The sequence below is a fragment of the Lissotriton vulgaris genome, unplaced genomic scaffold (genome assembly GCF_964263255.1).
Source record: "Lissotriton vulgaris unplaced genomic scaffold, aLisVul1.2 SCAFFOLD_683, whole genome shotgun sequence".
Lineage (NCBI taxonomy): Eukaryota > Metazoa > Chordata > Amphibia > Caudata > Salamandridae > Lissotriton > Lissotriton vulgaris.
In genome coordinates, this window is record NW_028251994.1 from 927878 (window position 1) to 948158 (window position 20281).

The following is a 20281-nucleotide window of genomic DNA, read 5'->3' on the forward strand; positions in this document are numbered from 1 at the left end:
CTCATAATAATTCCCCTGCTGAACTCGTGTGCTTTCTGCCAGTTGCGCTAGCGCCCATAAAGTATTTATTTTAAGGTGGCTGTGCCGACTTGTTTTGGGACGCTCAGGCGAGCGCGCGAAGGCCCTTCTCCCGCCTTCGGCGGGCGCTATTCATGTTTTAGGACTTCCGGCCTCATAGAATATTACAAAGCCTCCCGTGATCTTGTGATCTCGCGCTGTCTTTGGCGGCATGTTTTTTCAGTGTTCAGGTGTTCCTTGTCCGTGCCCCGCTAGGCGGGTAACGCATTCTCTCGCTGCGGTCTACGCGGCCGGCCAGTCAGACTTCCTTTGGAAGCACATGGTATGAAGGCTAGCTCTGCCTCCTGTAGAATTGGATATACAGTGCTTCTGGTGCCGATGTCTCTGCTTTTCATTTTACGATTGCGCTTGCTCAGCAAGAGATCCTCTCTTGAGGACTTATTCTGTTATTCATATGTATTGTACCTTTTACAATAAAGGCAGGACGGATCTGTTATAGGTATTCATATGTATTTCCTGTTCTAGTAAGGATCTTGTAGTTTATTGTGGTATTTACTGTTCCCTTAGTTGCTCACGCTTATTAAGCGTTCCAGCTAGGAATTGTTTTCGCCTGCAGGCGAGGTGATTGAAATGTTCCTTGACCGGTTGGGTTTTAGCACTGTGCGCATCAGGTTGCTATACCGGCGCAGTTTACATTATACGCTTCATTTGGCAACTGCCTATTAGATGATTATGTGTCATATCACGATACGATTAACCCTTCCGGTCACACAGCCTGTGGACGCTCCCGTGGGAGTGGAGATGGCGTGCTCTCACCGTCTATATTGACTCTACATATATTGGCCCAACTGCGCACGCAATCCAGGAGAGCAAGGCACTGCGCTAGAGTGCCAGCGTTACTACTAAGCCACTGTCAGGTAGTGGATAAGTATCTTACTGATACATGTTTAATGCAGGTATGTACTATATGGTTCCAAACTAGTAATCTCACAATATATGTCCATGTGTATTTCGGGGATACTTCCTGTAATGGCGCAGTTTCGCGCTTACCCGCCAAAAGCCTTCCCTAGTGGCTGAGTGCGGAATAGAGCCAATGACGCTCCGGGGGGCGTAACCCACTCGGGTTCACTTCATATCAGTTTGGATTACGCCCTTCGCACGCGTGCCCAACTTGCTCCTAGGCTCCTAATGCCTCGGGTTCAGATGGAGCGATTTTGACTTACGCCTTCCAGGCTGTAACAACAGGAGGGCCCTCGGAGTGCGCACACGCTCATTATAACGTGACATGGCTCTGACGCCCTTGGGGGCTGGAATAAATTGGACTACAGCTTTGCTGAGGAGCCAGATATATTTTATTATTTAAATTCTAGTGTGCAAAGGGTTGGCTCCCCCTCTTACTCCTCCGTGACTGGTGCCTTGCACTACAAGATTATATTCAGACACCCATACACAGGCAGGGTGAGATACAAGGAGGATGAAATGTACATTAGGGGGCGTTCGCCCCACAATGCACTCGGTGCCAATCGGGATTTTCCGTCCCAGTGTCGGTCACCAGGGTCCCAGGTATTCAGTCCCCAGCACGGGGTAGTAAGTCCCATGACCGCCCATCATTATTATTTACGCATATTCTTTGGGCGTTGTTTTTTGTCTTGTTTCTTGTCTCGTTTTCTTTTGTTTTTTATCTTTTTCTTTTCTCCTAATGCCAAGGTTGGTCTTCCTACCGTTGACATCCACTCCCTCCTGATTCTAGATCTTTGTAAGAAGGATTTTCCAGAACATTCGTGCTAGCTGGTTTAGTCTTCCCGGTGGCTCCGTGGGTTGCAGTGAACACAATACGTTTATGGGTTCTTTTTCGCCCCATCTCCAAGAGATGCAAATCATTTTCTCTCTAAATGGACAATTTAACCGTGTCAAATGGGTGTTAGTTCACCATTAGTTTTTGTTACAAAGGTGTCTAGTGTATATGGGGTTTGGCATTCCCAAAGTACGTCATAATACCAGTCCTTTACTTTTGCACTTTCTTATGACCTTTTTCGACTATAATCCCTTCTGCTTCAGGGATTTTCAGCTTTCTGTCCCTTTTTTCAGGAATGCACAATATCATGGCTGGTTCTAGCTCCACTCCAGTTCCCCGTTGCCTCAGGGGGTCGTCCCCCAGACGGTACCTCGTTATCTGGTACTCTCTGATGGTGCAATCCTTCACGTATTCCCCTTGGAGCGCACTCTGGAGCTCTCCGTGCAAGAGCCCTTCGGGGACTTGTTGGTGTACTGGTATTATTAACTTCGTTTCCATTCGTTTTCTGACATTTTCACAACGTATTTGTAACCGGCGCTACCGCCGAATTAAAGGTGACTGCTCTTCCTACTGATTGAGGGGTCAACTCCTATTCCCTCAGACACCCTTCCAATGCCTTACACTGGCAAGGGGTCTGGCGCCAATCCGATTGACGCTGGAATCTGGGGATCACGGTTCGGTCCTCGGCGCCAGATAGGCCCGGCACCATGTGACTCGGGGCAATACCTTGCTTAATCTTCCTGGCGACCCTAAATCTCGAGACCCTTACGGCTGATCGTTCGCGTTTTTCAAATGCAAATTAATTGTTATTTTTACACCTTCGCTGTCAGCAGAAACGGATCCTAGCATTTCTGGTGTGTGAAGACCTCCATGCTGCCTTCAACACCCAGGGCCAAGGGTTGTGCCCTGCTCGGGTGCTTTGTAGGCTTCTTGCATGTCCGCCATCAAGTAAGTAATCTCCTTTTGGCTTCAAGGTTTCCAGATAATGACAGAAACTTGCCAGGCGCTTACCTGCGTTGCAGGCGTTCTCTTATAACTCCAGGTTCTTCGGTCCTTTGCGATTTTTTCCGCGTGGAAAGGCCATGTTAGCTGATAGATACATCACACATGACTCTACTGTGGGGTTATCTTTCCCCGCATGACGGCCGACCCTCTACCAAAAAATGTTTTACATATTGGGTTTCGCTCTACCTTACAACAGCCATTGGATCGTTTATTTTCGGCTAGTATTTTCCAATCTTTCTCGTCAGGTATTCCATTACCTCCCTCCCAGATCAGAATATTCCTCTAGGGGATGGTTTTTTTCTCTAGCTTCCCTTATTTATAAGGGCCTATTCATACATACTCCCAGGTTTAGATTCCGGGTCGTGCGGTGACTCTGGGCCTTTATACCTGTCGCAGTTCTGGCAGCAGGTAACACCACTGGATTCTTGCAGGTACGGTAATCATTTCAAACAAGGTTTTTTCATTTCACTTTATACCAGGATCACAACTTATCAGGCTCTACTACATAGCAAGCTTTCCAGCTACATATTATGGGTTTATTGTTTTTTAAAATTTTCAAGAGGTCCTACTTATAACCTGTTACTGCGGTCTCGATAGCCACTGGCTGAAGTCTGCTATAAAGGCGGCAGGGATTTCTTCCCTAAATGTTTGGGGCACATTCTGTTCAAGTTGCTTCAGGATCCAAGATATATTAATGATTGGTTGTGTTACAAACAATCTTTTAACATTTGCCAGCGACTATACTAACCACATGATTGAGGACGATTATGCCAGGGCATAATTTAATACCAAATGTCTGGTCACGGTCTGTCCATGATGTCATGGTTTGCAATGTTATATGATTATTTCTGATTGTTCAAACACCACAAGGTCTCGATGTCTGATTTTCTGTTTCACCAATTATTACACATCGGTGGGTGATATAATTATTGTTGTGTATTATAAGCGTTAAACTAGCATAATACGAAGCCTCCGGTCCTGCAATAGAATCAAAAATTAGCTAGCATTCGCGCCAAGAATTTTCGATTCTATTAAGGACACGGAGGCGAGGATTATCCCACCCGGTTTATTACATTATTGGTAATAATTACCCACCTGCATGTACTTGATACTCTGTATCAACAGAAGTTACGGGTTTTTCCTGTCTCATTCCTTTCAGCTTCGAGTAACGAAGAAGAAGCAGGTGTTCTTCTGGCTTAGAAGACGTAAACTTTCCAGCTTGAAGAGGGTTCTTACAGCTTCGAGTAAGGATGAAGGAGCAGGTGTTCTTCTGGCCTAGACGACGTAATCTTTCCAGTCGAAGGTGGTTCTTCCATGTTGAAGGATGTTTATTGAGACTCTTATTCCGTGGATTGGACTGGATTTGTTAATGTGTGGACTATATAAATTCGAGCAAAGAAAGAGGAGGAGACACAGGGTACAGCAGCTCTTATTGGGCTATACAGGATGTGATGTATGTACAAGCATCATGGGAAATGTAGTTTTATTTGCATACAAAACGTTTTTCATTGGCTGCTGTGAGTAGCAAATATAAGAAAGAGAAGCATAATCCTCGCCTCCGTGTCCTTAATAGAATCGAAAATTCTTGGCGCGAATGCTAGCTAATTTTTGATTCTTCCACACTTATCCATTTTGTGAGGGGCCACTGTTGATATAAATTACTGGATGTGAAGGAAGTCATTTATGACTTGATGTGGGTTTATCGCACCACTGAAAATGACACCACCAGTGTGGTGTCCTTTTATGCCATGGTGGGGAGAAAAGTTGAAATCAAACTAATACCTTGTTGGATAAGGGAGTTGGTTGCTGGGAAAGGGGAGACAGTTAAGGATGAGAGTGATCGTTCACGTATTCCAGGTGAGAGTAAAGGTCATTCGAGCATCCACAGAGGGGATTGGGTCAAAATGAGGTCAGACAGTATCCGGAGTGGTTTGAGCAAATATCGTGGTCTTTTCCAAGTCAAGGAGGTACACCAGTGGCATGTGGTGTTGGCCATAGGGAGAGATGGAATCTTTGAAGGGTCCCAAAATATTGTTCTGATGACACATCACCAAGGAGAGAGGATGGAGGTGTATGTAGTGGTTACATGTTAGCACAGGATCGCCAGTGTTAGGCGACTCATGCGGATGAAAGAATGAGAGCTGTGAGACCAGATGGCGATAATTTGGGGACTAATTACAGTATCTGTAGTAATGCCCAGGATATATCGGGTATTCAGAATACGCCATGTTCTCAGAGAACCCTACACTTGAGGAGACCTAGTTACTTGTGAGATTTTGTGCTGGAGTAGTTCATTCACTGCTTTTTTTTATTTCTGCTACCCGTGAGGGGTTCTTGAGCAATTTATTTAAGGTGTTGAATTGATATCTTGTGTCTACAATATTAGTATACGAAGTATCATGATTCAGTATATGCAATGCTATATGTAATTCGGATGAATTCTGTTATTTCATTTCATTTATATTTCAATAGGTGATTTTCCCTTTCTCTTGCTAAAAAATATTTCTTCTTTAATGATTTTTTCCTGTGTTTATTCCTTTGCATATCTCAAAGCCTTCACATGTTTAATGCTCTTCCTCCTGTGGTTGAAGGAAAGGAGATATGTTGTGATCTTGCTTAGGTTTGTACTGCTAGACCAACCATAAGATTCTTCAGAGTCTAGGGTTCTGTTGTGATGGTACTTTCCTCGAAGCCCAGCAGCTGTGGTAGTTGCCGCTGGCTGTTGAGAGGAGCACCACGTTTTGAAGAGCTGTATATAAATTAAACTTATGTGGACAAACGAATACGTTTCCTGGTGTAATTACCACACTTGCATCGTGTAGAAGTGAAAACCCGAGAAGATCTTTTAAAGCCTGTTGCAAGTGAAAGGAACCTCTAAACATATATGAATGATATACATTCTAGTGAAAACTGCCTAGCCTCGCTTGTGATTGCTTACAGAGTTCGAGCCACAACAATACAATTTTCACAAACTACAAATGGTTAAGACAAAATGGGAGGGTGGAGTGGGTGAGGCACACAAGACAGTAAGGTAACTTTTCCAACACTGGCTGCTCCAGTGATCAAATATCCCACCAGTGATCATGACAGCCAAGTGTGAAAAGATACTGGTGAACCAGAGATATCATAGATTCATGGCACAGGTTAATGGCTGCTGGCCAGTTGGGAACAGGTGGCGTAAATTCTGGCCCCAGATTTGAACCCATCTAATTGGGCAGCCAAGACCTAAATCTTGGAAACCAAACGATACCGTGTTTAGGAGAAAAAAATACACTGCAACTATCGGAGAATAGCACTTACTTAAAACCCGGAGTTTCATGATATTTCCTTGCAAAAGATCCACTCGATCCCACCTAGCAATAACTTAAATGAATGTCAATTATTTATGTTAACTAAAATCTAACTTATATAGACAATGGATCAATTAGAAACAGGTCCAACCTTCACATCGTGGGTTAAATTGCTATAAACGCAAGCAACGGCAGAGGTCAGACTGAACAACAAACTACTTTGAGGCTTAAAAGTGGCACCAGACAGCCCTGACCTCTGTCTCCCCTCCTGTTCGCCCTGGAAGTTGACCCTGGCTTGTTTGATCAGGTTCAGCTGTGGATGGTTCAGAAAGCAGTTGGGTGGGGAAAGTAGCATATCTCTACTTGCAAACTACATTCTTCTGTAAGTGACATGTCCAAACCTCACAATACTAGTGCTTGTGGAGGCGTTTGAGCGATTTATAGACCTTGGGATACAAGATAAATTGGCAGAAATATAACTACCATGTTCAGGACTGACAGACTGGAAGATGAGGAGACAATTATTGTGAGAGGGAAAATGCTGCAAGGTAACCCTGTCTGCCCTAAACAGAACACAATGTATACGGGGCATTGCCCTCCCCAATTTTCTAGATCACTATAGGGCCTCATAACTAGTGGTGAAAAATGAGTGGGACTTTGCAGAGCTGGATAACCCGTTTTTTGATGTATTAAAGACAGGCAAGATAAGAGAGAAAATACATTCTTACACTACTTAAAAGGACGAAGTGGCAGAATGATTTGTCACATGGCATCAGAGCCCTAGTGAAGGTGTGGAGAATAGAAACTCTGGGGTGGAATAAAGTTTGAAGACGAAAGATACTGTTTTGAAGAGTGACATTAATGGAGAAAGTGACAGTTTTGAAGGGGTTCTGAAATTGGGTCAGGATATGCTTAACAGACATGGGGAAAAATAATAAGACCTGAAAGTGTAAAAGAATATGAACACCTTCTAGAGGAGTATGATCTCCATCCATCACAATATTAGACACAAGCAAATGAAGCATGCTCTCTCTACACGTTTGGTGAGAGCTGGGTGGACAATTCAGGACAAAAGACCCTTAGAGAAGAATTTTAGGTGAAAAATTGGGCAAGAGGGCAAGCCCACAGATTTATAAAACGCTCATTAATAATATCCCTGATAACTGACAACAATTGAAGGAGAGAAGTCATAGATCTAGGGGACCTAAAGGACAAAGACTGCGGTGATGCTGTCAGACACCCGTGAGAGGTAGCAATTAGATCAAACTTCAAGTTTATCCAACATAAGATATTACACTCAACATATTTTCACAGCGCTCGTGTCTACTAGATGGGCCATCCTTCAACAAACATTTGTCTCAAGTGTAAAGTACAAGAGGGCACATTTATGGAAATGCAGACAGATACAAATGTTTTGAATGTAAATACAGAAGGAAATGTCAGGAGTCGCCGAAGAAAAAATACCAATTACGCCCAACAGACTAGACTGGGGATTTGGGGGGCGGGGGTTTGCAAAAGACCGACTAGATGCAAAACCATGTTTTACTGCTCGGGGTATATGATGGCAAAAAGAAATATTATGCGGGCCCCAAACAATGCCCACTGTGGATCAATGGAAAAAAGGGATGGCCATCTGTACTGTGGCTGAAATGATAATGTATGAAGCAAGAGTTACCGTAGAAAGTTCCATAAAATATGAAGTCTGTGGTGAGAACACATGGATCTGACAGAAGAGGTGTAACCAAAGAGGAGAAGGAAGCTCTGTAGGTGGGAACCAAGGAAAAGGGAAGGTGAATCAGAGGAGAAAACAACTAAACTACTGTAAAATACCCTTGGCTTTGGCAATTATAGAAGAGGTGACCTGAGAGTGTGATAACTTGTCTGGGATACTGAAAAGCTATGCTTCAGATTTAAATAAGTAAATCAATAATAATATATTTTAAAAAATAATATCAAATGATATGTTGAAGTTCTGTTTCTTTCTGCATTCTATCTGTGAGGTCCCGTACAGTACACGAGAATTGTGCTGAGGGGAGGACCATATTGTCTCTCTACATTTTACGGAGATTGCAGTAAATGCTGGGGTGACATATTTATAAAAGCGATATATACCACCTAAGTGAGCCTTCACTGTGCTTTAGAACTTTGCTGGAGAAGACAGCTTACAACAAAACTGGACAGTACCAGTTGCAATGAAACAAAGTTTAAAATGGATTAAAACGAGAAGGATGAATACATTAAAACATGTAAATAAATGTCAATAAACAGTGCTGCTCTAACAGCTTTCTATTGCCTAGGCTTTTAACAGTGTTTTGAAATAGACCAATGACTTCATGTGTTTAGGTTTGTCAGACATGTTAGTGAACAATACTGCGTCTCTGTCTCCAAGTCTAATAAAAGTACAACAATCTTTAAAAATAAAATGGCGCTGTTGTTTCCAATTTCGAAGCCCTGGCTATTCTGACTGGAATGGAAGTGGGACCACTGGGATTCAATGCCACCATGTGATTGGCTTTCGTACAGCTGTGAAGCTGCCAGCTGTGACGTTAAGACCACCTCCCAGACAGCCGATGCTCCACACGAGGCAGAAAACAGGAGATTTGGCTCAATATTAGAAGGAGCGAGTTCTAGAGGCAGCTTTTTCTATTTTTACCCCAGTTTGAGTCAGTCCAAAAGCTTCTGAATATAAGAACGTGTTTTCATTACGCGAGACTGTGCTGTAAATAACCATCAGTGAGTGCGCTTCATCCACCCAGAAACCAATGTGCAATTTACAGCGCCTGCATTAAAGGGCCGACTGCTTACCAGGCGGGAACTCGTCAATTAATCTAACGCAACACTCTCTCTCTGGAGCTGCCCGACGGAACCGTGAACTCATTTCCCATCAGCATTAAACACTACAAGAACAAATGCATAAGAAAAGTTTTGGGTTACAACGTCTGGCTAAAACGGCATCTGCAAAATACATTAACAAATAATCACAAATCTATAACCAAAAGAAAAAGTGGGTGACAATGATACAGCCAGAAAATCTAAACATTGAGGGGGGCTTGGTGTACTATTGGCGCGCTGCAGTTCAGATTCCAGTGCTAATGGCCCAGGACCACCTTTCTCCATGTAAATACGATACATGTCAACAACTGCCCCAGTGTTGTGGGAGACTTTTTTAAGCCTGCCTGGTATTGCAGCCCTCAGCTCCAAGCATGGTGGGGCTTGTAGGTTCACTCTATCCACTGCGTGTGTGGCCTCCAAGTCCTAGGTTGCAAATGCACTGGGTTCAAAAGCCCGGACAGGCTCAAAGTCTCAGCGTCGTTATTACCTTCAACACCTCTATAACATTTTGCGAACGTAGAAGCGTCTGTTAGCCCTACCCATGACAATTTCACTGAATATATTCTCCACACAGCACAAACAAAATGCCCGCTCCGTCTCTGTGTAAGGCACTGCAATGCATGCCAGAGCAGGAAAGACTACGTGGAAATGTCCACACCCACCTCGTGCTCACACCGAGCCATGTGGCAGGGCAGCCTTTTGGATTTTCCGTTTTTAGAAGTGCAATCACTACGATTATCAGCATATTTCTCATGTTGACTGAACAAGACGTAAATCATTCTGCCCATTTGCTTTCTAAAACTGTTTCAAGTGAATATTTTCGAGCACAGGCAGGCACTGTGCGGTACTGCAGTCCACCAAAATGCAAACATCGCGTTTGCTTTTCCTATGTGTACAGAGTAATTTGACCCGTGGCTCGAGAAACTCGATATATTTAAGCCATTATGCAAGGTTCAAAGTTCACCAGAATCCGCCTCGTCTTTCAACAACACCCACACAGAGGTAGCATGGTTACCAAGCAGTAATCAAACATATTACATTTCGATTACCTTTTGTCTCTTATTCTGAAGAAAGAAAACTCCAAGCTTTGTCTGGGTGCTGCCTGCACGAAAAACTGTCCCAATTCAGTAACCAAGCTGTGTATTCTCATGTTCTTCTGAAACCTTTTAGGTAACTCATCCATTCTTCCTTCACATCTGTGCAGAGTCTCATATGGTGGATCAAGGGCCTCCCCAAAGCGCTAGCATTTCCCTTATTTATTTTGTAAGGTGCTGGCTTGTAATGAGGTCACTTCGTAGCGCTATCATTTGTCAGGGGTTTGGCTGTGGCGCCTTACAGCCATGTAGACTAAAATAACCAATTAATTGATGAAAGATTGCCCCGATGGTCTCGGGGTCAAATCTGTGCGGGTCAACTCTGCCTTTCATCCTTCTGATATAGATTGAATGAGTACTACCGAGTTTAGATCACAGAAAAAACATCCGATATCGGAGTACGAGACCCCTCGAGGTATCTACAAATGTTGGCTGGGGGTTACGTCGAGTTTCTGTCTGCAACGCAGATTCCCGAGAGCTGTCAGGTATATAATTGCATGTTCAGACAGCTACCCCCCCTGGGGAAGTACATTTTGAGATAAACGACTTTCGTGTCGAGAGTCTGTCTAGCGCAACCAAGTTCCATGCGCTGATTTACAACACAGGCAGACTTCCCTTCTCGATTTTAAGAGGGCTGGCATTATTTGACTGAACATTAAGTAGAATGTGAGGGTTCTCGACCAGCTGCTGGCCATGACTGAGATCAATGATTACAAGATCAATGATCCAAGTCACTTCGAAAAATCGCCATTCCGCCAATGCTCCAGGGATTCAAATTTTCGTTAAAAATGTAATTGTTCATTTTCCTGTTAATGGTCTGACACTGGGGAGGGGTCACCTGTCCCACCTAAAGGTAGCCAGAGAGTGGATCGAACACACGTGACTTGCCGAGGATCACACCCATTTAGTCAACGTGGACCGTAGGATAGGAGTTTTTCTGTTTGGGTGTTTATACACATGGGCAACTCTCACTCAGCAAACCAGACCCCCTCCCTATAATGTCGGTTGACTTCATGTTTCCGCCCCCTGCTTCATTCTGTGATCAGAAACTTTAAACTAAGAGCGCTTTCTCATAACTACTAAATACAATACAGATATCGCGACCCAATTCAACGATGCGCGCCTCATCAATTTCAGTACTATATCAACATTAAAAATCAACAGCAAAATACACATTCTCTTCAGAGCGCCTGAAGCGGGGGCATGCCAAACAGACTTACATGTGGAGTTTGCTGGTCACCGTGTTCCTGGGGGCGATGAGGGCGCTGCTCTTCACCCTGGCAGCCTCGGAGGCGGCGGCGGCCGCGAGCCTCTCGGTGGATTTCTCGAGCTCCCGCTTGCTGGCCCTCACCTCGGTGTGCAGGGCAGCCCTCTTGGCAGCGCCGGTGCTGTTTTCCCGCTGTAGTTTGCGCGGCTCCCCAGGGCTGTCGCCGCTGCCCCGCTCTGAGAGGTCTGCGGGGGGAGTCTGGGGTGAGTCACTGCCGGAGGCGGGTCCCTGGGGTGTGGCGGCGGCGGCACCTTTTGTTGTGGAGACAAGCCCCGGCGGCGGACAGCCCTCAGCCGGTGGGGTCGGGGGGCTCCTCTGACTTTTGCGCGCTGTGGGGGAGGCTGGCACCGGAGAGGGAGGCTGGCTCTCGCGGGCTGCCTTCCTCTTTGTGGGCGAGGCGGGCGGCGGGAGCTGCTGTTTGCTTTTGTCTGAATCACCTCTAGGCGACACTTTCTGATTAGCCCCTGCCTTGGGATCCGGCTTGCTGGGCTCGGGCGGCTGCTGAGGAGGTTTCGCGCTGCTCTCTGGAGCGGCGGCGGCTTCTCTCTGCTCCTCGGGAGGAGGGAGGCCCTCGCTGGCCGCTTCTTCCACCGCGGAGGACTCCCACGGGGGCAGGTCGTCGTTCTGGCTCGCGTTGAACCTGAAAGACCTCCTCTTCTTGCCAGATTTCCTACCGCTGGTCCTCCGCTCCATCACCAGATCTGCGTCGCCAGAGCTTTCTTTCGGGGTGAGGGGGTCGGGTGGATCAGAGGGCTCCACAGCTTTGGTCAAATAAATATCCACGGTTAAAACTTTGGCAGGATTCGTGCTTTCACCTGCAATGTCAGGGAAGTCCTGTACCTCAGAGGTCTTCTCGAGTTCCACGTGGGTGTGCTTGACCGAAGAGGCCAGGGTAGCCTCGGTGGGAGAATTGCCCTTGGGATTCTGATCTCCTGAGAAGCTTGGTGGGGACTTTTCCTGGTCAAGTCCTTTATTCACTCGAAACACTGGTTTGGCTTTTCGGGTTTCTGAATTTCCCAACAGCACTTCTGTATTGGTGGCAACACTTGATACAGGCTTTTTGATGGTGGTCGAGGCCCTGCTGGAGGTTCTGTTTGTTTCCTTAGCTGTACTTACTTCTTTCCCAGTCAAAGGGGCTGTATTCCCATTGGTCCTGGTTGCTTCACCCTCAGAACCAGGCACTCCATTCAGAACACTGTTAGCAATCTTGTCAGCTAAAATGGAGACCTGAACGGATGCAGAAAAGTTGCTTGAGCTTTGTGCATGCAAGGAGCCTTTAGAGGCTGTGGCCAGGCCGCTAGTGGATTGCTCGGAACTATTTTCTTTTTCTGCACTAGCAGCCTGTGGCGAAGAATCTCCTTCAGCAGTGTGATTCAATGCCAGCCCTTTGGTTTCCCGATCCTTGATCAAACTTGCCACCTTCTGATTACTTTTGCCAACAGGTTCCTCCTTTGGTGGGGGAGTCGCAGTGACTCTCTTCCTGGGTGACTTCGATGCAGTCTCCAATGGACTGCCTTTGGCAATGCTATTAGTCCTTCCCTTGGAATCTATGGTCACCGAACTCGGGCTTCTGATTCTGTCTTTGGGAGACTCTTTTTCCGATGACTTTGTTGAGGATACATCTTTTGTTGGAGAAACTGGCTTTTCACTGTTTGGGCTTGTGGGAGATGTTGGGGAATTTTTCAAAGTCCTCTTCTTGTTTGAGCTGAACAGATTGCCAAATTTCCCCAAAACTGGCTTCTTAGCAGCTTCTTTCTTAGCAGTATCAGCAGACTGGGCTCTAGACTAAAAGAAAACAGAAATACAAATTATTATTTACTGCCAAATTAGTCTTCTCCTTTTTTCTAACACAGTTATTGAAACAGTTATTGTATGTAATTTGTGATAACACTAAGTATCGTTCTCTTTTTCAGGAAGCAGTTAAGACTAAGCATGCAGTACCACAAATCACAAAGGGTAAAACGTGGATGTCACATGGAGATAATAAATATTCACAGGGGTTTTCAGAATCTCAGTTTATCGGTGTAAAAAACTCATCGGAATAGGATTTTTGTATAGTACACTAAAGCATGTAAGTGAAAGGAGAGCACAATCTCTTGCCAACACTTTCTATACCATGACAATACACATATACGTGAAAAGAACGTTTAAAGCAATACATCAGCAGAACCAGTGCTTTTTAGGTCTAGTTTGACAGAGCATCTGTCGCCATACTTTATAGCAGCGGTCTTCAATCTGTGGGGCGCGATCCCCAGGGGGGTCGTGGAGTCCTGGGAAGTGGGTCGCAGATTCTGTAGAGTGCAGTTCCTGGCATTCTGCAGAGGGTGCTCACGGCGGAGGCCTAATTCACACCGAGGTGTGAAAAACATCAATGTCTCATTAACAAGTAAAAGGTCTTTTAAAGACCTGTCAAGTACTTGGGGGTGACTGTGTGTGTGTCCCTGAAGCGGTTTCAGCCGGGCTCACATACACGAGCTGGGGGAGCTGGGGAGGGGGGGGGGGGGGGGCTGGGGGAGTGGCTGTAGTGTAGCCCTTTGAGTTCAATGGATGTTGCGCACCTGGAGCTGTGGGTCCTGTGACACGTCCCCCGCCCCCAGCAGGGAGGCACAGAGATGCCCTCCCATGAGTGGGAAAGAAGAAGGAAGACGATGCAGAGAGATACTGATCATATAAAGTTTATAGGATCAACTGAAAATGAGCTTTAGGAAACACTACTCGGAGAGGGGCCTAGGTTCCTCCCAAATGATGATTCCACTGAGTACAGATTTTGATTGGGCATTAATTCTAAAAGAGTTATGTCTGTTGTTATAGTTCTGATGATTATTATTATAAGTTATGACAAAAGCATTAGGCCTGACTTTCTTCTTATGAAAATCATGTATTAAAGCCAACAGACCTTTAAGAGTGGATTGTTATTGCACTGTGTTAAAGCCTGTAGACAGGTATTGCTTTACATAGATTATCCTAGATCACTATAATAGGCAAAGGGTCTGGTGTTGGTTACCTCTGACAAAACCTTGTATGTAGAAGATTTGCACTGTGAGAATCCATGTTAGGCCCTTTTAGGAGCCAAAATGCTACTCCACTTGTGTAACTGGGCCTCTGCTAGACTGCCATTGACCCTGGTTTGAGCCATTAATGTTAGGGAACTCGGTTCAGTCACACAAGTGAGGTAGCGTTTTCGTTAGGACAGGTGGGAGGACGCTGGGTAGTAGGATTTTTGTGAATTGCTGTGGATTTCAGAATGCCAAACCCCCGCCCAGTTAACACAGCTACCTCAATTGCCAAATCGGGTTAGTTGTTTTAAAGGAAATGTTGATCTCTCCATATTACAGTTTGGGACAATGGTTCAGACTATTTCTGATGTTTGCTCTTTTGACCTGTGAGTATCTGCATTTTGCCTGATCACGTGCACATTCGCCTTAAAATGAATGTGATTCATGGTCTGAAATGGTGGGAAGTCCTTTAGTTTCCAATCTTTTCTTATAGGCCACCTTTCATTTCTTGTACTTGAATTATTTTTTTTGTAAGCATGTCCTGCACTTTCTAAGACAGTCCCACCTGTCTGCTCCCTTGTCGCTGATATCATCTGCAGTTTGCTGCATCCTGTGGGCCTCCATATCCAAACTGTGAAACCATCTTGGAATGATACTGTCCATAGTGTATTATTCATTTAGCATTACAAAGGGGCCATTATGTTTAGAAGCATGATGTTGGTCAATTGTAGCAGTACAACAGTGATAAACTATACACGTCAGTATTTGAAGATGGCCACCCATTGCAATGTTCACTAAGTGGCTTTCTTGGTGTGGTATTATGCATAGTGTAATCATTATTTTTACTTCTCCATGTCGACAAGCATGTGCATCTAAACAGCTACACAGGTTGCAAGAATGAATGACAGAGTGATGCATGATGATTTATTGAGTGCTTAAACGTATCAATGACTGAAGACACTCTGTTAGTTATGGCAAGACCTAATAGCATGGCAAATGAATATAAAATGCTCAAAAGTCAATACATCAATTGAAGCTAAGGGGTCCCTATTGCACATTCTGGAAGATTAATGTAGTGGAGCATCTAAAGTAAAGGATATATTGCAAATTAATGCTCGATTACCCTCTTTAGAGGAGATTCATAAAATGTATATGTATTGTGAAGAATTGTGCAATTCTAGTGAGTCGAAATGTGCAAAATGTGGGCTTGCCAAACCCTCTTAGCACATGGTCTTTCAGAAATGTGCAAAACACCATTTTGTCTCTTTATTAATAGAAGAGGTACTATGTTCCAATTGCATGTTATCCCCAGAAGACATAGTGAAGAACTTCAACTGTGAACACCAATATACCACTGTTAAACTAGACAACTCTGGTTGGTTCAAGTAGAAGCACAGAGCCCACGTGGGTCAATCCTGACATTGTGAGCTATGCAGACACAGATCCTTGCTCTATCTAATTACCCCATCGAAAGGAATACAAATAAATGTTTTATTTTTAAGAAATCCGGAGTATAGGCATTAAAGAATTTCACTCTGCACAATGTAAGAATAAAGGCTGCTGCGACCATCCAAGCAATCTTTCCCAAAAAGGAGACCAAATATGGCAGACTGAGTGCATGATTGAATTATTCACTTTCCTTAGTGGACTAGCTTTGCAACACACCACTAAACTGCCGGCTCCCACAGGCTAGGTAACTCTAGTTCGTCAACCAGGCACTTGCCTGTTCAAGGGCAAATGCGTATAGATATTTTTTAATTGGGTCTTAAAAGGCTCTTCGTTCACAGTATATTTCCATATCATACTAAAGATACATAAGAACAACCAAAATGTCCTGAGCATTTTTGCGTATGAATCAGCTGGTTTGCAACCGCAAAAAAGCATTTTGGTATGTATGAAACACAACCTGCGATTCGGTGACAAGTTACCAAATGGCTAGTAGAGTTTGAGAGCAAATACTGATTCGGTATTTGAATGTTAGGTGAGTGTTTAGGGCGCCTCTTGTAAATATCAAATGGGATGATATGTATTAATGTTTTGCTACTGAATTCCAGTTGCAAATCAATAATACTTAACGGACTACAAACATGTAGTGGTAACACATAACCAAGCGAATTGGGACCCGCTACGAATCAGCAATTTGCAAACTGACCTTTTAGTACATAGTCGGTTCGCAAATTACCACACTGGTCGCAAAATGGGACCAGTATTTTGCAACCAATTGTACGTACATGTGGTGCAATAAGCTCACAGTGACTAAATGGGCCTCATTTAGTTTCAGCGCCTGGACACTGTTAAGTAATCAATCCCTTTACAAACCAACTCATAACATAACATGTTGTGCGAGGGCCTGTACGTATGTTATTCCTATATTCCACCATTTGCAATCTCTGTATTTTGCTTAATAAGCTTAATTTTCCTGTACGTTATGTTTAGGACCAGAGATCGGTTTCTAGGGAATACCTCACATACAAAAAACACTCACGGTACTGGTGGGAGACTAGTTTGAGCCCAAAAATGTTTTAAGACAATGGCACACACTTCCAGCAAAACATTTTCTGCTCAAACCAATCTCTAGCTACCATGAATTATGTGAAATGGCATAATCAGGTGTTATACAGAAAAAGTTAACTACGCATATGACATTAAATGTGAATTATGCAACTTTATGCTTCCTTATTGAAGTTTGACACATGCATAGATAGTTGTGTGTGCCCGATTACTAGGTTTGGTTCTCACATTTTGATATGTTTAACACTGACCATATTCATGCAAATGTTGAATTTGGCATGGATCTTAATTCTGAACAGGAATGAGATGGCATATTCAACTTACTGTTTGGGATGCTGCTGTTGTTCTCACAAAGCACTTGCAGGCACATTTTGTAACACTAAAGAACACCTCTGGCCTAAGTATATATTTGAGCCCAGCAGCTGTGGCCAGTCCTTTGGGGCTGAGGGGCCATGTCCTTCCACCTTTTGCCCCTCACAACAGTGTTGTCAGGCTGAGCAAAGGTCAGCCTGACAGACATTGTTCATTTTCAGGTCAGGCAGCCAGGAATGATCTAAATGCGCAGGCTCCTGGTGCCTCAGCTGAACTTTGCTGGGCTGAGGAAGTTACAGCTTCTATGGGCATGACATCCTCAGCTCAGCAAAGGTCCCTGAGGCACCTCCCCTCATTTGACAAGGGGTAGTGTCACTGATTGCCTTGCACCTGGGCGCCTCAGTTTTAAGCTCTGAAGCGCGCAGGGTCAACTGTCAATCAGTGACATTTCATAACAGAGTGGGGTGGGGTCAGCAGTCTCTCACTGACCCTATCCCACTCTGTGATGACGTTGGGACTGCTGTCAGCCAATGAGGGAAGGCAGTAGCCCCAAGCCTCCTCGAATCTCCGAAGCAGAGCTGGCTGCAGTTAAGTGTGAGTTTTCTTTTAGATTAATGTTTGGTGCGTGCATGTATGTATGTATGAATGAATGTTTGGTAAAAAGTGTAGTGAATGAATATGTTTGTGTGCGCGCGCGCGTGAATGCATGGCTGAGAGTGTTGTGGGCGGGTGTGTCCCTTCCGCCCCCTCCCTCGAAAACTTACCGGCCGCCATTGGGGCCCAGGAAAGAAAAGTGAAATTGAGGCACAAGCAGAAGACTTTCAAAAGTATATGCCCTTTGTAAAGTTATTGGGGAGGAAAGCACACAGATTGTCAGATGCTGACTGCCTCCTGACTTGTGATCTGGTGCAGTAGTACCAAGCTGTGGTACAGTGTGTCGAAAGGCAGCACTTGCCTCATCTCTCAATACTGGGGTATATTCACAAAGGTATTTTGGAGTTCATAAAGTAGTGATCTTACGCCCCTTAACATGCCTCTGTGAATTGACCCCAAAACATCTAAAATGGGAATATTCATATACAATTAGTACAAATAGAATGTCATGCGCACACTTTTTGCGCATTTACTAATAGGAAGTTGGACGTTTTGGGGCCAAATCACACAGGTATTTAAGAGTATACAAAGCACCTGCACTCCTAAATGATTTTGGGAATTGGTCCAACAGTGTTTCGTCTCCGTATGACATTTATACATCTGCGCCCTCTGCTGGTCAATACTAAAACATTAATCGTAGGTATCCAGGTTGGACATTTGAGACTCTCATGCTTCTATAACCAGTTTATAAAATTGAACAATAACCAACATCAGGCCCAGAGTGATCATTTATCTCTACCAGACAATTCCCCGGTGGGTTGCAGCCAATAGATGCGTGTTTTTAAAGCAGATGGATACTGCTTGCCCCTTTGCCTTTCTCCAGCTCCCCCAGGTAATTACAGCAGGCACAGGGTTTCGGACTTCAAGAGAGAGAGAGAGAGAGAGAGATAAGATATACGAGAAAGGTAGTAGGGCTGGTTTAAACACTTTTGCTAGGGCTGTTTTTGATCTGGCCCTGACCTGCATGGTTTTGGGCAGGCTTGAGCTAAACTGCAAGGTGATACAAAAATGCACCCGTTTTTACAGCCAGGCCAAGAGCTATGTTAAGGCAGGTGAACACTCCAAAGCCTATTTTGTGGCCTGCGCTTGAAAAGCATAAATAAAAGGCATAATAATACTCAATATACAGGTGTCTCACTTTAAGAACATAGCTGGAAGCATACTTGGCAAAGAAGACGGTCCCAGAGGCTTGTACACATCAGTGGAAAAAATTATGAGGGACACAGACACTAAGGCGGCTGCCAGCCAGATCTCACAAAAAACATCGACGCAAAGGCCAGATAGCCAACTCCATCGGCAGCTCAGTTGAGCATGGAAATAGGCACATTTAATTACATTTAAGCTTAAGAGATGTGCATGTGAAAGTAAAAGTACACACCCTTGGCTTTTAGGCCGCCAACATCTCCTCTTGCCAAATACTTCACAGTACATCTGAAAATGCAGGCCTGACTGCTTCATTACAACCTGCCAAAGCAATTAAAGACAGAGCCTGTGCATTCAGGTCATTTTCAAAGAAAACTGCAGAGAAACAAAGTTTCACAATACCGGCCAAATATATTAATAAATATTACATGCATTTATGTTGTCGGTCCTACTAAACACTCGGGAGCCCCTGAAGCTAATCCAAAGGTTCCTTATAAAGTAAGTTCATCTGCTGAACTTACAATCATACCTGGTTTTGATAACAGCGAGGACTGGGATACTTCAGTTCTAAGCTTGCCAGCTGTTCTGGATTCCGCAACACGTTCTCGGCGGATAGGGGTACATTTCACTCAAAGGCTTGGGTGCCTCATAAACCCACTCTCACAGTAAATAATTCAAACCATGCTCTGCAAATACTAGTGCATTTTGTAGAATCGAAATTGAAAGCACTGCAAGACCACTCATGATCCACACAGCATACACACACTGAAATAGACAGTTCAGTTACAGTGTCACATTGAAAGGGACTGTCACGCGTTAGCATTGCAATTATGTGAAATGTTTTATTTAATCATCTAGGAGTGTTTCTTTTATACCTTTAATAGCCATCTCATGCCAGCTTGAGACAACCTGAGGCGCTAAATTCATAAAGGAGTACACAAATAATAAAGGAGTCACAAAAACACTTACAGTTTTAGCAAACACAGTGCCTTCTCCAGAAAGGCTCTCATAAGGGCCATAAATGAAGTGCTTCAGCACGGTGAACTGTGGGACAATCCACATTTTTATGTATGCAGGATATCAAAGCAGAAAAAAAGATCACTTGAACAAGGACCATTTTGTCTCCCTGTTTTGCAACTTATTGTATGTTGCTTTAGAATATGTGGATATCCTAATAAAATGGCATAGCTTCTACTGCAGGGAACCAACCTGGGATACCTTTGCACAAGACAATCAAATGTGAAGAGTTTAGAACATGGCTATAGTATATCTAATGTATCCAGTGTACTGCTGTCATGGTGCATTCTGGCACAATTATTTATGTAGGAGCAGAAGCTACCCTATATAAGGTAACAATGTTTTAG

At 44.3% G+C, this 20281-nt stretch overlaps 1 protein-coding gene across 1 annotated transcript in view; it reads right to left on the reverse strand.

The window, feature by feature from the left end:
- Positions 1–19979, reverse strand: part of CRYBG1 (crystallin beta-gamma domain containing 1) — a 325937-nt gene extending 305958 nt beyond the window's left edge. The window contains exons 1-2 of the mRNA XM_086950969.1: positions 19887–19979; positions 11255–13086 (exon numbers count right to left, since the gene is read on the reverse strand). Coding sequence (XP_086807095.1) covers positions 11255–13086; positions 19887–19979 — 1925 coding nt within the window. The remainder of the gene's footprint in view (positions 1–11254; positions 13087–19886) is intronic.
- Between the last annotated feature and the right edge of the window lie 302 nt (positions 19980–20281).